The 13,833-nt window shown below is 39.8% G+C and overlaps 2 protein-coding genes across 3 annotated transcripts; one reads left to right on the top strand and one right to left on the bottom strand.

The window, feature by feature from the left end:
* Nucleotides 1–4,513: 4,513 nt before the first annotated feature.
* LOC133711290 (F-box protein SKIP23-like) lies at nt 4,514–5,551 on the bottom strand. The gene has a single exon (XM_062137436.1). It carries the CDS (start codon nt 5,549–5,551, stop codon nt 4,514–4,516), a length of 1,038 nt encoding a protein of 345 aa, XP_061993420.1.
* A 1,635-nt stretch (nt 5,552–7,186) lies between these two features.
* On the top strand, nt 7,187–12,247 carry LOC133711050 (GTP-binding protein OBGC, chloroplastic). Of its 2 annotated transcripts, none has more exons than XM_062137223.1 (7): nt 7,187–8,190; nt 8,920–9,193; nt 9,655–9,946; nt 10,367–10,517; nt 11,297–11,405; nt 11,519–11,654; nt 11,890–12,247. In XM_062137223.1, exons 1-6 carry the CDS (start codon nt 7,226–7,228, stop codon nt 11,606–11,608), a joined length of 1,881 nt encoding a protein of 626 aa, XP_061993207.1. In that variant the 5' UTR covers nt 7,187–7,225; the 3' UTR covers nt 11,609–11,654; nt 11,890–12,247. The 2 variants fall into 2 exon arrangements, with proteins under 2 accessions (XP_061993207.1, XP_061993206.1); XM_062137222.1 differs by having other exon boundaries at nt 10,364–10,517.
* The last annotated feature ends 1,586 nt before the right edge of the window (nt 12,248–13,833 follow it).

The raw sequence follows: 13,833 nt of genomic DNA, 5'->3' as shown, positions 1-13,833 counted from the left end.
CTTTACAGCGTTTCATAATCTTGTTCGTACTCAATATGATGCTCATATTAAGGTTTTTCGTTCCGATAATGGGGGAGAGTTTGTTAATCATTCTTTTCATGAATATTTTCAACACCATGGCATAATCCATCAAACTTCCTGTCCACAGACACCTGAGCAAAATGGGGTATCTGAACGAAAAAATCGCCACCTTCTGGATATGGCTCGGTCTCTTTTACTTAGTGCTAACATGCCTAAGTACCTTTGGGGAGAGGCTGTTTTGTGTGCCTCTCATCTTATCAATCGCCTTCCATCTGCCCCTCTTCAGAGTCGTGTCCCACTTGAAGTCTTGTCTAACTACGTTTCTATCCCATCATCTAATACTCTTCCTGCCCGTGTCTTTGGTTGTGTTGCCTATGTTCATTTGTATAAGAATCAAAGGTCAAAATTAGATGCTAGAGCCCTTAAGTGTGTATTTGTTGGGTACGGCTCTCATCAGAAAGGTTACAAATGTTATCATCCTCAATCTCAGAAGTTTTATGTAACCATGGATGTTACTTTCAGTGAAGATGCTTGTTATTTTTTGCCTCCTGTGACTCCTCAACAGGGGGAGAAGTCTTATTATTATTATGAAGATTTGTTCAACGGGCAAGACGAGAGGTTGGCATCTGAGTTAAGATTGGAGTATCTAGGCACGGAGCTGGAAAAGGAGGATAGAAACTCTACCAACCTATCATCTGAGTTAGAAACAGAAAAGGAGCTGGAAAAGGAGGATAGAAACTCTACCAACCTATCATCTGAGTTAGAAACAGAAAACAGAGGTTCGGCTAGAGAAGAAGACCTTATTTCCGATGAGGCTCGGCAGTCTTCTGATGATGTTTTAAACAATTCTTCTGTCTCTCCCCCTCCTTCAGTGGTCTCACCTGCTCAATTATCACCCGAGGTATGTCTTGATCCTTCCTTGTCTAATAGTCCTTCTGTGTCAAGTAGTGCTCCCACCAAAACCTTGCCATGTCGTTCAACCCGTGGTCATCCTCCTAAACACTATGAACCTACTCTAAGTGCTAAGGCTAAATACCCGGTTGCTAATTATGTGTCGACCCATAGGTTATCTAAACCATATGCAGCCTTTGTGAATCAATTATCTTCCGTGTCTCTTCCTAGTAAAGTGCAGGATGCCATGAAGGATAAGAAGTGGATGAAAGCAATGACAGTCGAGATGGATGCTCTTGAGAAGAATTGTACGTGGGAATTAGTATCATTACCACCCGGGAAGAAGACAGTTGGTTGTCGGTGGGTGTATACCGTGAAACACAATTCAGATGGATCGGTGGACAGGTACAAGGCAAGACTAGTGGCTAAAGGCTATACTCAGAAGTATGGAGTGGATTATGATGAGACATTTGCACCAGTGGCGAAAATTAACACAATTCGGGTACTTCTTTCGTTAGCTGTTAATCTTGATTGGCCTTTGCGACAATTTGATGTTAAGAATGCATTCTTACATGGTGATCTGCATGAAGAGGTCTATATGGATTTGCCTCCTGGATATGGTACTTCTACTGGAGAGCAGGTGGTGTGCAAATTGAAGAAGTCGCTTTATGGCTTGAAACAGTCTCCCAGAGCTTGGTTTGGCCGGTTCACCAAGTTCATGAAGAAAATTGGGTACCGACAGAGCAATTCAGATCATACCTTGTTTCTTAAACATCGGTGTGGTAAAGTGACTGCCTTGATTATTTATGTTGATGACATGGTTGTGACAGGTGATGACATTGAGGAAATTCAAAGGTTACAAGGTCAGTTGTCCTCTGAATTTGAGATGAAAGATTTGGGTAATTTGAAATATTTCTTGGGAATTGAAGTTGCTCGTGGCAAGGATTGTATTGTGTTGAGTCAGAGAAAGTATGTCCTAGACTTGCTGGCAGAAACAGGCATGCTTGATTGTAAACCGGTTGCTACTCCTATCGAGCAGAACCATCGGTTAGCAGAGCATTTAGATCAAGTACCTACAAATAAAGGGAGATACCAGAGGTTAGTTGGACGATTGATTTATTTATCCCACACTAGACCAGATTTAGCTTATGCAGTTAGTGTGGTGAGTCAATTTATGCATAATCCCAGTGAAGTCCATATGGATGCTGTATTTCGTATCTTGCAGTATTTAAAGTTTGCTCCAGGGAAGGGATTAATCTTTTCAAAATACAATCACTTGGATGTTTCCGGATACACAGATGCAGACTGGGCAGGTAGTATTACAGATCGCAGGTCTACTTCGGGCTACTTCACATTTGTGGGTGGTAACTTGGTTACTTGGAAGAGCAAGAAACAAAAAGTAGTGGCTCGCTCCAGTGCTGAAGCAGAGTATAGAGGAATGGCCCGAGGACTTTGTGAGATGTTGTGGTTGAGAAATTTATTGAATGATTTGGGGTTCAAACAGAAAAAGGCTATGCCGCTTTATTGTGATAACAAAGCTGCCATTGAAATTGCTCACAATCCTGTTCAGCACGATCGCACGAAACATGTGGAGGTAGATCGACACTTCATTAAAGAGAAGCTAGATGGACAGATCATTTTGTTTCCCTTCGTTCCTACTGAAGAACAGTTGGCAGATATTCTTACAAAGGCTCTGTCGACTAAAGTTTTTTATGACTCACTTGACAAGTTGGGCATCCGTGATCTGTATGCACCAACTTGAGGGGGAGTGTTGACGTGAGTAGTGCTGGAGGCCAACAATGGCGGGCGACAAAAGGGTGGTGGACTGGAGGCCAACAATGGCGGCCGACAACGGTGGTGGACAAGTTGGTAGCTGGCCAAACAAGTTAGGGGCTAATCTACTATTAGGAATATTTTTTAGTAATATGACTTGATGTATCTTATGTATATATACCCCATTCTTGAAGACAAATAAACATCAGAACATTCATCTTTCTCATTCTTTCTGACTATATGAACTTGAGCTAATGAAACAACGTTTCTCATTTAGCCCCAACTGAAACACGATGAGCTGATGACTTCCAAATGAGTTAGACAATTGTACATACAAGGTAGGAGAAACACCAAACATGCCATAAACAATGATTCCAAGAATCCAAGGTCATTAGTAGTTTAGTACTACCTTAGTTCGTGCCAAAACATATCAGTGATCAAGGAGGAAAGGGCGCAACGGCTCAAGGAATTTATCCAGTATGGCGTAATGTTGCGCTGAAGAGACACAATCCTAAGAGCGAGGTGGCCACATGAACAACAACAGATGGATCTCGGTCTCCAAGAAGAACCTGCAGCTCTCTTCTAATCCAAGGTTCTACTCTTTGAACACTCTCTCTTTCACCACATCGTTAACCGGTGTACTCTGAAAATTCACAAACAGCATACAATTCAGTCCACCCTTCTTTTCAGTATATAATCTTTCAACATATTAACTTTAAACAGATAATGCATGGCAACTGACTAGTGAGTAATGGCATGCACATACCACTCGAACAAGGTTTCTTGGAGCTGAAGCAACAGCTTGCAAGCGTCTGCCATATATACTGCTCACCAAAAAATTAAAACACCAAAATCAAAACGATTAAGAAAATTTCTGACGTCCGAGGCTTCCCAAGCATATCGGACAGTTTTGCCCTCGGATCACAGGCAATATTACTCTCCGTACCAGCTTCTCGTGGCTGCTTCTTGTCGCCGGCGGTTCAGCGATTGACGATTCTGTTTCTGGGGTTTGGTATTTATAAGGGGGAAATTCTAGTGTAGTGGTGGGTATCTCATACCTACATTTACAAAAGTGAGAACAAATTTTGTTGTCAAAGTTGTAATTTGAGTCATACTTTGTGTAATTTTAGTTCTAATAATGCACCTCTTACGACATTTTACAAGTTTTTGAACAAATTCGTTGTCAATGTTGTAATCTTAGTTATAATAATGGTAATTACACCTCTTACGACATTTTTACAAGCTTTTGAACAAATTCGTTGTCAATGTTGTAATTTTTGTTTAACTATATGTAAATAGTGTAAATGAATATGGTAACTTTTGTTCTCAATGTTGTAATTTTGGTTCAAATACTTGTAAATTTTTGTTCAAATAGTTGTAAATGAGGGTATCTCATACCCACCAGTACACTAGCTTGTCTCTTTATAAGGCCGACAAAGTACCAATGGTGACGTGGTATGGAGAACCAATGAAATTTGAAGACGTTGCTCTGCCTCAAAGTTTTACTGCCATGTTGAAAAATTACTGATGTTTTCTGAAAAAAAAAAAAAAAAAAAACAAAACAAAACATAGGAGAGTACTAGATTCTGGTCATTCCGTACGTATAATACAGATAGTATATTATCTTAAGTTGCAGATTACATTAACAATAGAAAATACGTATTCTTTTCTCTGAAATCCAAAAGCAGAGCTGCAATAAAAACTTAAGTCCCAGTCATCAACTAATATATGGCTCACTTGCAGAGGATGAAGTGAGGATTTATAAGAAAAGAATATGAAGATTAGAAGTTTTTTTTTTTTTTTTTTTTTTTTATTTTTTTTTTTACAGCTATTTTGCTTGGAAAGGTGGTACAACCCAAATAGTTGGTTTTTTGGCCATCTTCACCAGGGTCATCGCACATGTGTTGTAAGGCTGTGAAACAACTTGACTTGCGACATCATAGACACCAAAATCAGTAAGAGGATCAGTACCATAACCGATTTCATCATGATCATGGTTGAAGTATATACAATTCGGCATGCATCCTGGAAACTTTGAAGCCAGCACAGATATTGGAAAATTATCACCCACAAAGAGAGCAATATCACCTAGGGTTTCTTTCTCAATCCACTCCCACCTATCAAAATCCAATTTGTAAATTTTGAATTTCCTTGTGTCCGGCGGACCTCCCTTACCAGTACAGATGCGATATCTGGAAATCATCAGCAATTCTCTTTCAATAGAATACAGCAGATACGTCTTGAACCAGAGATAATCGTCTTCTGATAAAATGTAGTTTTCGACTAGTTTTGGATTGGATGTGTAGCTAGACTGAGTACTTATTTCAAAAGTTGAAAGTTTGTGAAAATCCTCCTCATCCCAATTATGAATAGCGTACAACTTGTTTTGATCAACAAGAAGAATTTCTTGAATCCTAGACAAGTTTGGGTTAACATAGGTCCATGTCGCGTCTTTACTAGGCCTCATAAAAGCCAATTGATTACAATCCTCATATATGACCGTAACAATGCAATCCTTTGCATTTAATATTGGATCTGCTGACATGATAGCTTTGTAGACATAATAGTTACATTTACGTTTTGTAACCCAGCTCTCCCTTATTTCCTCTTGAACATGTAGTGCAGGAAGACGAATGATTGAGTTTTTCTTATCTGTTCCTTTAACCCTACGGAATGGATTTATTAGGGTTACCCTCAAATCTCTTTCCACAGCTATTAACCATCCTTCTGAAGATCCGCAAAATCGCTTATGTGGCAATCTTACTTGGTAATCAAGGAACTGATTATCTAGGACGTTGTATAAATTCCAAGTATATCTCTCTTCACTTGGAATCAATAGTAATGGAGGTTGTTGATTACAATACATGTTGATGCACGATCGGCTTTGGTTATCCCTTGCTCTAGAATGCCATGGCCACAAAATACAATGCAAAGAGGTTAAAGGTGAAACTAATCTTTTCAATAGTGAACTCAAAAGATGCTTAAACCGCTCTGCCCAATCTGAAAAAAGAAAGAAATAAATAAAACAACGATGTTAATTTTTAGATGGGAAGCAGAATACTAAATATTCAACAAACATGAATAATTTATGAAACTTGATTTATGCCAAATTAGTTTACTGATCGACTTGGCAAAGAAAGAAAAAAGAACGATTATTGAATTGATGTACACACACAAGACATAAAAGCTAGAGAATACCTGATTTCATTATTTGCAATTAAAACTTGTTCAATCTTGAACGTTTTGAAGATTCAATTGTTCTGTAGTAGTTAAAAGACTATAAATTGACCTACTTGTAGGGTTTACCTCTTACGTATTCCATTAAGGATTAGGTTTAGAGTTTAATTCCAGAGTGATTCTTGCGTGGGGCAGCCGCACCGCCACGTGGTGCGGCAGGCCAATCATTCCCCTAGCAGGGGGGTATTTTGGGTATTTCACATTTAAAAATCAGGGACAATTTCGTAACAAAGAAAAAAATTTCTGAGATTTGATTGGGCAGCTGCACCGTACACGTGGTGCGGCTACCCGCACCTAAGAATTGGCCTTAATTCCAATAAGGAATAAGGATTTCCAAATCTCATATCTACTCTTAAACGAGATGGGACCCACAAAGCACGAGCCCACATCATTCGGACCGTCTGAATTGTACAACAACATGCAAGATCGATGAAAAATAGCAGAAGAGCCACTGTATAGATGCGCGAGCGCTTTACTAATATCAAGTAAAGGGGCTTGAAAAAACAAACGTAACAAGGCTTCGCTTCTTCCCCTTTATTGAATTGAAAAGGGAAAATTTCGCAAACAGTACACCAAGTAAAGACCACTAATAATTCTTATACATAAAGTTCCAAACCAAACATTTCGGTACACGAAATCTGAAACTCGACCCACTATCAGTACACGACGTCAATTTTTGACATCAAAATATCCATTATGCCCTCAATTCTTTCTTTTTTTTTAATAAATTTTTTTTTCTGTTATTTTTTTTTTCCTTAGTTTTTTCTGTTTTTTTTTTCCTTCATTTTTATCTCTTTCTTCTTCCTTCTTCCGGGCTCACTCCCTCGCTTCCAACGCCGCCCTTGCCCTCCAATTGGTGAGATTTATGGTCCTACAGCTTATATTTGTAACTTAGCCAATATTTAGTCATGTGAAAAGAAAGAAAGAGATAAAAATGAAGGAAGAAAAAAAAATAACATAAAAAACGAAGGAAAAAAAAAACAGAAAACTTGTCTTTTACGACGCGCAAATTACGGCGTGCATATCGTGTGCGCCGTAAAAGACAGTCTTTTATCATATTTTCGCCTTTTGTCACTAGGAAAGTCAATTTATTCCAATATATATATGTATACTATCACGAATGGTCACCATGGGAATAAGGAGTATAGGTGAAATAGGATTTCCTTGGAGAATAAGGATTAGTATCCTAAATCTAGCCAAGGCCAAAACGGTGCGTTTCGAAGTAATCCAGATGGGATACGTGGCACAACACTCACAGTCTCACTCTTTTTAGCAGCTGAAACTGGTTTTGCCGCGCCTGAAAATGGCGACCACATCCTCCTCCTGCTTCTGCTTCTGCCCTTACGCTATGGCTCGCCCCACCAGAGTCCGAGCCCCTCGCACCCCTTCTTCCAAGAAACCAATACCGCCGAACCCTAACCCTAATCACAAGCAGCTCAGGCACCGGAACGGCGCGAAGGAGCTGGCCTCCATCGGAGTTGAGGCCACCACCTACACTCGCCTGCCGCCCAAAGACGACTTCTCTCTCCCTTCCTTGCTGGAGTTCTCCTCCGAAGTGAAGCTCTCCGAGTCGAGCGTTGCGGTGGAGGAGAAGAAGAAGAAGATTGCTGATTTGAGCGACGAGGAGGAGGAAGATGATGGCGGTGACGGTAAATTTGAGGTCTTTGAGGGGAGTTACGATTCTGAATTGGAGGATGAAGGGGTTGAGTATGAGTATGAGGAAATTGAGAGGGAAAGCGATGGCAAAGCGGTGAATTTGGATGGTGGTGGGGGTGAATCGGAGGAGGAGGAAGTGAAGGAGAAGGGAGTACCGGCGGTGATGAGGTGTTTTGACCGGGCGAAGATCTATGTGAAGTCAGGGGACGGCGGAAACGGCGTCGTGGCGATGCGGCGGGAGAAGTTCGTGCCTTTGGGGGGGCCGTCCGGAGGGGACGGAGGGCGAGGTGGAAATGTGTATATAGAGGTGGATGGGTCGATGAATTCGCTGCTGCCGTTTCGAAACAGCGTGCATTTTCGGGCTGGGAGAGGGGACCATGGGAGGGGGCAGTCGCAGAATGGGGCCAAGGGGGAGGATGTGGTGGTCAAGGTGGCGCCCGGGACGGTGATTAGGGAGGCAGGCAAGGAGGAGGTGCTGTTGGAGCTGTTGCATCCGGGGCAGCGTGGTTTGTTGCTGCCTGGAGGGAGAGGTGGGAGAGGGAATGCTTCGTTTAAGTCCGGGGCTAATAAGGTGCCCAGGATTGCTGAGAATGGTGCCGAGGGTCCGGAAATGTGAGTTCGCAACTTTGAATGATTCAAATTGGATTGCTTTTGTTGTTGTTGTTATTAGTGCTGCTTGCCTTTTATCTTGTTACTCGTGTTAGCTTAGCATTTCTCTTTGATAATTTGATTAGTTTGAGTAGGATAGACGATGTGGACTGGGACAAATATTGGTTAGATTTTAGATTGAGGTGGATTTTTGGAAACCAGGCATAGACTGATCAAGGGTTTAGTACAAAAGGATGCCCCTTTGTGCTCTTTCTCTAACTTGTACTTGCATACTTCCCTTGTAGTATATAGCTACTACTTAGCTGATATCAAACCATTTCGGATTAGGATAGTTTCATTAACTTTGGATACTGGTATTGGTTTGATTAGGTTAGCATTTCTCTTTGATGGTTTAATGAATTCAAGTAGGACAACGTTCTGTGGCACAGATGTTGGTTTATTTTTCTAGAGAGGGTGAGTTCACAGAACCATGCATGATGGATGAAGGGTATATCTCATTTTGGTATGAAAGGATATGCCTCTATCTATTGTTTCTCTATCTTTGACTTGCATATTTCCCTTTGAGTAAATAGGCAGTTCGTAGTTGATATCAAGCGGTTCAGATTAGATTAGTTACATTAACTTTTGGAATTGGCAGTGTGATACCTCACAATTATTGGCCTCTCTTAGCTACCAACCAATTAGTGATGCTTCTAAATCAGCAATGCTTGTATCGTTTCTATTATGAATCAGGTGGTTGGACCTGGAGCTAAAGCTAGTTGCAGATGTTGGAATTGTGGGGGCCCCAAATGCAGGGAAAAGCACACTGTTGAGTGTTATAAGTGCTGCTCAGCCAACAATAGCAAATTACCCCTTCACTACTTTACTTCCAAATCTGGGTGTTGTTTCTTTTGACTATGACTCGACGATGGTTGTAGCAGATCTACCAGGTTTACTTGAAGGTGCACACCGGGGTTTCGGATTGGGCCATGAGTTTCTGCGCCACACTGAGAGGTGTTCTGTCTTGGTATAGGCTTATGCACCATCAACTTTCAAGTGATTTAAAACTGCTGTATGAATTGTGTGTTATGGTTTATGTTAAAAGTAGGTAGATGGATTTTTATCATCTTAATGCCATTACCGTGTCTTTATATCTCAGCTTGTAGAAACACAATATGTATTATCCCTCAACTCAGATAAATTGTCTTTTTTCTTTTAGTCACATTTGTTTTGGCAATTTCTTGTAGTATAAACTGGTCTTCGGTTTATATAGACTAGATTCAAAGTTGTGAAAACTAAATTCTTTGTGTACTTTACTGTCTGTCCAGGCAAAATAGGATACTGCATTCTACCCTCTGATTACTTTTTTTAGATATAAAAGTGATCTATCTATCATCTTTCTTTTTATACTGACAGCACCAACATCATTTCTCTATATACTGACGGTGCTCAATATTGATAACACCCTCATCTTTCTTAAAATCTCAGGTACATGTTGTTGATGGCTCAGGCCAGCAGCCAGAATTTGAGTATGATGCAGTTCGTCTGGAATTGGAATTGTTTAGTCCTGAAATTGCTGAAAAGCCTTATATAGTCGCTTTTAACAAAATGGACCTTCCAGATGCAAAAGAACAGTGGCCATCATTCAAGGAAAACTTACAAGCTCGCGGGATTCAAGTTTTTTGCATGAGTGCAGTGAAAGGAGAGGGTACTCATGAGGTTATCAGCACTGCTTATCAGCTTCTACGAAGGAGCAAAGTGACCGAGGAGGAATTCAGAGGTTATACTTTCTTTATTTATAAACATTGATTTTTTTTTTTTTTTAAAGTTGTGACACGAACTAAAGTGTCTGCTAAATGACTACTGTTAGCTAGAGTTACTTTATGCACAAAAATAATGTGTTTTTTGTTTGTTTCTTTCTTTCTTAAGATGGGTCATCAGATTTATGAGCCATTAGTTAATTAGGAATTATGCTTGCTTTTTATACATAAGCTATTCTGGAAATGATTGATTGATACTGTAAGAGAAATGGTGTGGTTAACATGGGTATATATGTACATACTATCTTCTGAAATAATGTAGTTTTGTTAGAGTACTGTATTCAGTTAATGTTTTTCATCCATTCTAGTGTAGCTAAGTTTTAACTGCATATATTATTCATTCACTGTGTTGACAAATCTCCTGCGTTTTGGTTTAGAAGATCCGGTGGATTTAAATCATGTAGCCGATATGGTGCATAAGCAGCAAACCGCCTCTATTAATGAGTTTGAGATCTCTTACGACAGCGGTACCAATACCTGGCATGTTGTGGGATCTGGATTACAACGGTTTGTTCAGATGACAAATTGGCGGTAGGTTGGCAACTCTATTAGGTCGCTATTCTATCTTCTATTTTTTCTTGTGTTTCTTGTATATCATTGTATTGTGCTAAATGTGAGCTGTTATCAGATCACATTTGTATCATGATGCAAACTTAACTTCTAGATGCACAATGACTGTACAAAATGAAGATGCACTATATAATTCCTTTGCGACTAGAGTGGAAAGTTCACCTCCAAAGTTCAACGTAATGAGTAGACCTGTATCATGTTACATTCTTGTTTCCTTAATTGGTCTTCAATTTCGTTCTGTTGATTTAAAGGATTTACCTGAATTTGAATAGCACATGTACAAACAAGATAGGGAGAGGGTCCAGCTTATATGGGGCAAAGTTAGGTTTTGGGCACTTCAATTTTGCCGAAGTTTTGGGAAATTCTGTTTCTGTAGTTTTTATTTCTTCTTTTTCCAGTAAAGAGGTTATATTATGCAATTCTGCAGTATGATAGTTAGCGTTTTGTTCTCTTTGACAACATATTACACTTTGAACGTACTTTATAATGGTTTCAGCAAGTTATTTTTGTCACCAAAAAGTGCAAGCATCTTTAACACGACTCTAAAATAACACCTTTTTTATATTATTAATTGGTTTTAGCTTTTTCACATGTATTATATGCATATCATGCTCGTCAAATTACTTCTAGTATCTGTGTACTTGCATAGTTGAATATTGATGATGCCACAATGTCAGTCTCCAAAATAATTTGCATCCTTATTCCGACCTGATGAGAAACTTATGAATGTTTTGAAACAGATATATGGATTCTGAGAGAAGATTCCAACATGTTTTGGATGCTTGTGGTGTAAACAAGAATCTTAAGAAACGTGGTGTCAAAGAAGGTGACACCGTGCTTATTGGAGATGTATGTTCTTTTCATCTGTTATTTCTTTTCTGTTCTTTGGATGAGCTAACTACAAGTTTGGCGTTCCTAATATAATGTCTGATGATGATGATTTACTCATTTGCTTCCTCCAGATGGAAATGGTGTGGCATGATTCTGTTTCTGGTCCATCAAATTTAAAGAAAGGATCTGCAGAAACAACCAAGTGGGCTCAGTTTAAGTGATCTTCACAAGTTATTCAATGAAGCTAACTCGTCTTGAGAAGAAGAGGTATATGTATTCCAGTCTTTTGTTTTGGAGTGTAAAATACAAAAGTACTCCTGTCCAACATTTTTCCCTATTTAATCTTGAATCAACTCACAAAACTTGGTTAGAACTGTTGAAAGTTGAAAGAAAGAAAGAAAAAGGGCTTGATATGGTTGCATATTATCATCAAAGCAGTTATTAGCCTTGATGGTGCAGTAACAAAAATTGATACTGATGTGCAATGCTTGCTGATATGCAGTTCATAACGGAGCTACCAGTTCACTAACAAAAGGCAAAGAATGTGGCCGTTTATATAAACAACCCGTTGAGGCAGAAAGAGAAGCAGTTGTGTAAAGAAGATCATCTACGAGTAACTTGCTATCGAATTTTTCATGGTATGATGATGCATGTGAAGCTCATCAATTCCTACATATTGCAATAAGCCGAGCGGATGGATGTCCAAGCAGAGCAAGCTTCCCTGTACCGTGCCATTCATCCTTCTTGTACTCCAAATTGTAACAACAGCAGCTCTAGTAAGATAACAACAGTAGCTCTTGTAAGATAATTATGTAACATTCATGTTTAGAATGGAAATAAAGGTTGGAGTTTCTCTATTACTAGGAGACTTGGGGAGCAGATGTCGTGGTCTGTGTCCTAAAAGGCTAAAACAAAGACATAGAGGACGACGAGGTGTCACTCAGCCCTCGGCCTTTTTGACAGTTTGACCACTCTCTCTTTAGGGATTCTGCTGCCCTCTAGATTCTCTCTCACTATTTTCTTCTATTCTGAAAGGGTATTCTACCACCTGCTTCATTCCCAACAAAGTTCTCAGAGCAACTCCCCCAACCTCGGATGAGTCTTTCCGTGATTTAGGTACACAGTAGGAAGATCTTGTTCTTCTTCCCCAGACCCCAGGTCACCATGATATCACCAAATGCCCCACAGCTTGACACGTTAGGAGGATTTTCTGCTGATTGATTCTTTTTACGTAGCAACAGTGTCCACGTGTTAGGAATTTAGGATGGCAGGCCTCAACCTCAAATAGTAGTCCGTAGAAACTACTATCATACTAGCTTTGGTATTGGGGAACTTGGGCAGTCGTTTTCTAATTACCTAATCTTATGCAGTGTCTTGATATCTCAAATCTCTTGATTGGACGCCGTGCGTGTGTGCGTGTCGATTGAGCGTTTACTTGATCGATCATGGTGTAACCTCCTGAATTTTCGCACATCGATTAGCTGAGGAAAATAAACTGCAAAGATTCATCTATTAATGGCTTGCGAACTAAGAATATATAGCAGGGTTTAAGAATCAGATATCTAAATTGTAGTCTGAAGAAGCGTCCACAGCACCAAATTCCTGGGTGCGTTTTGAAACTGATAAAAGTACCTTTCAACTAACAGAAAACCAATATTATATCACTTGACAGAAATTCCATAGGTTTTATGGCACTCTCGTAGTGTTGACAGCTTGCGGGAAGGCTTCGACGTAATGGCTTGTTCTTTCACTCTCATCCTACAACCTCCGATCAACTTGAACAGATGCCCAAAGTTTCAAAAGAGATATATTGAGAAAATGTGGCTCGACACATATTCCATCCATCATGCTTCTTTTTGAAGCATCACTTACCACTAGGCATGAGCTTCAATATTTTTCAACTCGTGGCCTTTTAGGCTTGGCAAAAGCATTGTTGACTGTTGAGTATCTATGAAATTTTTGATGTGCTTATAACAAAAACGCTACCAGACACTACTGGTAAAAGCGTCGGTCGATGTACTAGTGAAAACGCTTATATTATCGGTACTCTATCGTGTCCTTAGACTGTCTGTACGTGAGGCTTAAACAGAGTAATGCTAGCAAAACCAGTCTAAGCATCAGGGACAGGAAAGCATGGATTTGCTGCCTAAACAGATAGACTAGTCTTTCATTTCATGATGATAAACAATTAGAGAGCACAAGCAGTGGTCTGCCACATTGGGATTTAGGTCAAAAACCAATCATAGCATCAGCATGCTACAACACCCAATGCAGAAAACATGATGTTCATTCACTCAAACAAAATTGCATTGGCAACACTTGGCTATAATACCACTATTATAGTATTATCTCCAGAAGGAAACAACCAAAAACAAAGAAAATGAAGCAACGGAAAATAGTCAAGTATTATATGCATAATGTCACTGCTAAGTGGAAAGACACGAGC

The sequence above is a fragment of the Rosa rugosa genome, chromosome 5, assembly GCF_958449725.1.
Source record: "Rosa rugosa chromosome 5, drRosRugo1.1, whole genome shotgun sequence".
Classification (NCBI taxonomy): domain Eukaryota; kingdom Viridiplantae; phylum Streptophyta; class Magnoliopsida; order Rosales; family Rosaceae; genus Rosa; species Rosa rugosa.
Note: the sequence above shows the minus strand (reverse complement) of the source record. Positions and strands in the feature narration are given on the sequence as shown.

Coding starts and splice junctions, on each gene's coding strand:
- LOC133711050 (XM_062137222.1), top strand. CDS start 7,226: ATGGCGACCACATCCTCCTCCTGCTTCTGCTTCTGCCCTTACGCTATG. Junction 8,191..8,919: donor GGTGCCGAGGGTCCGGAAAT/GTGAGTTCGCAA, acceptor ATTATGAATCAG/GTGGTTGGACCTGGAGCTAA. Junction 11,406..11,518: donor ACACCGTGCTTATTGGAGAT/GTATGTTCTTTT, acceptor TGCTTCCTCCAG/ATGGAAATGGTGTGGCATGA.
- LOC133711290 (XM_062137436.1), bottom strand. CDS start 5,551: ATGTATTGTAATCAACAACCTCCATTACTATTGATTCCAAGTGAAGAG.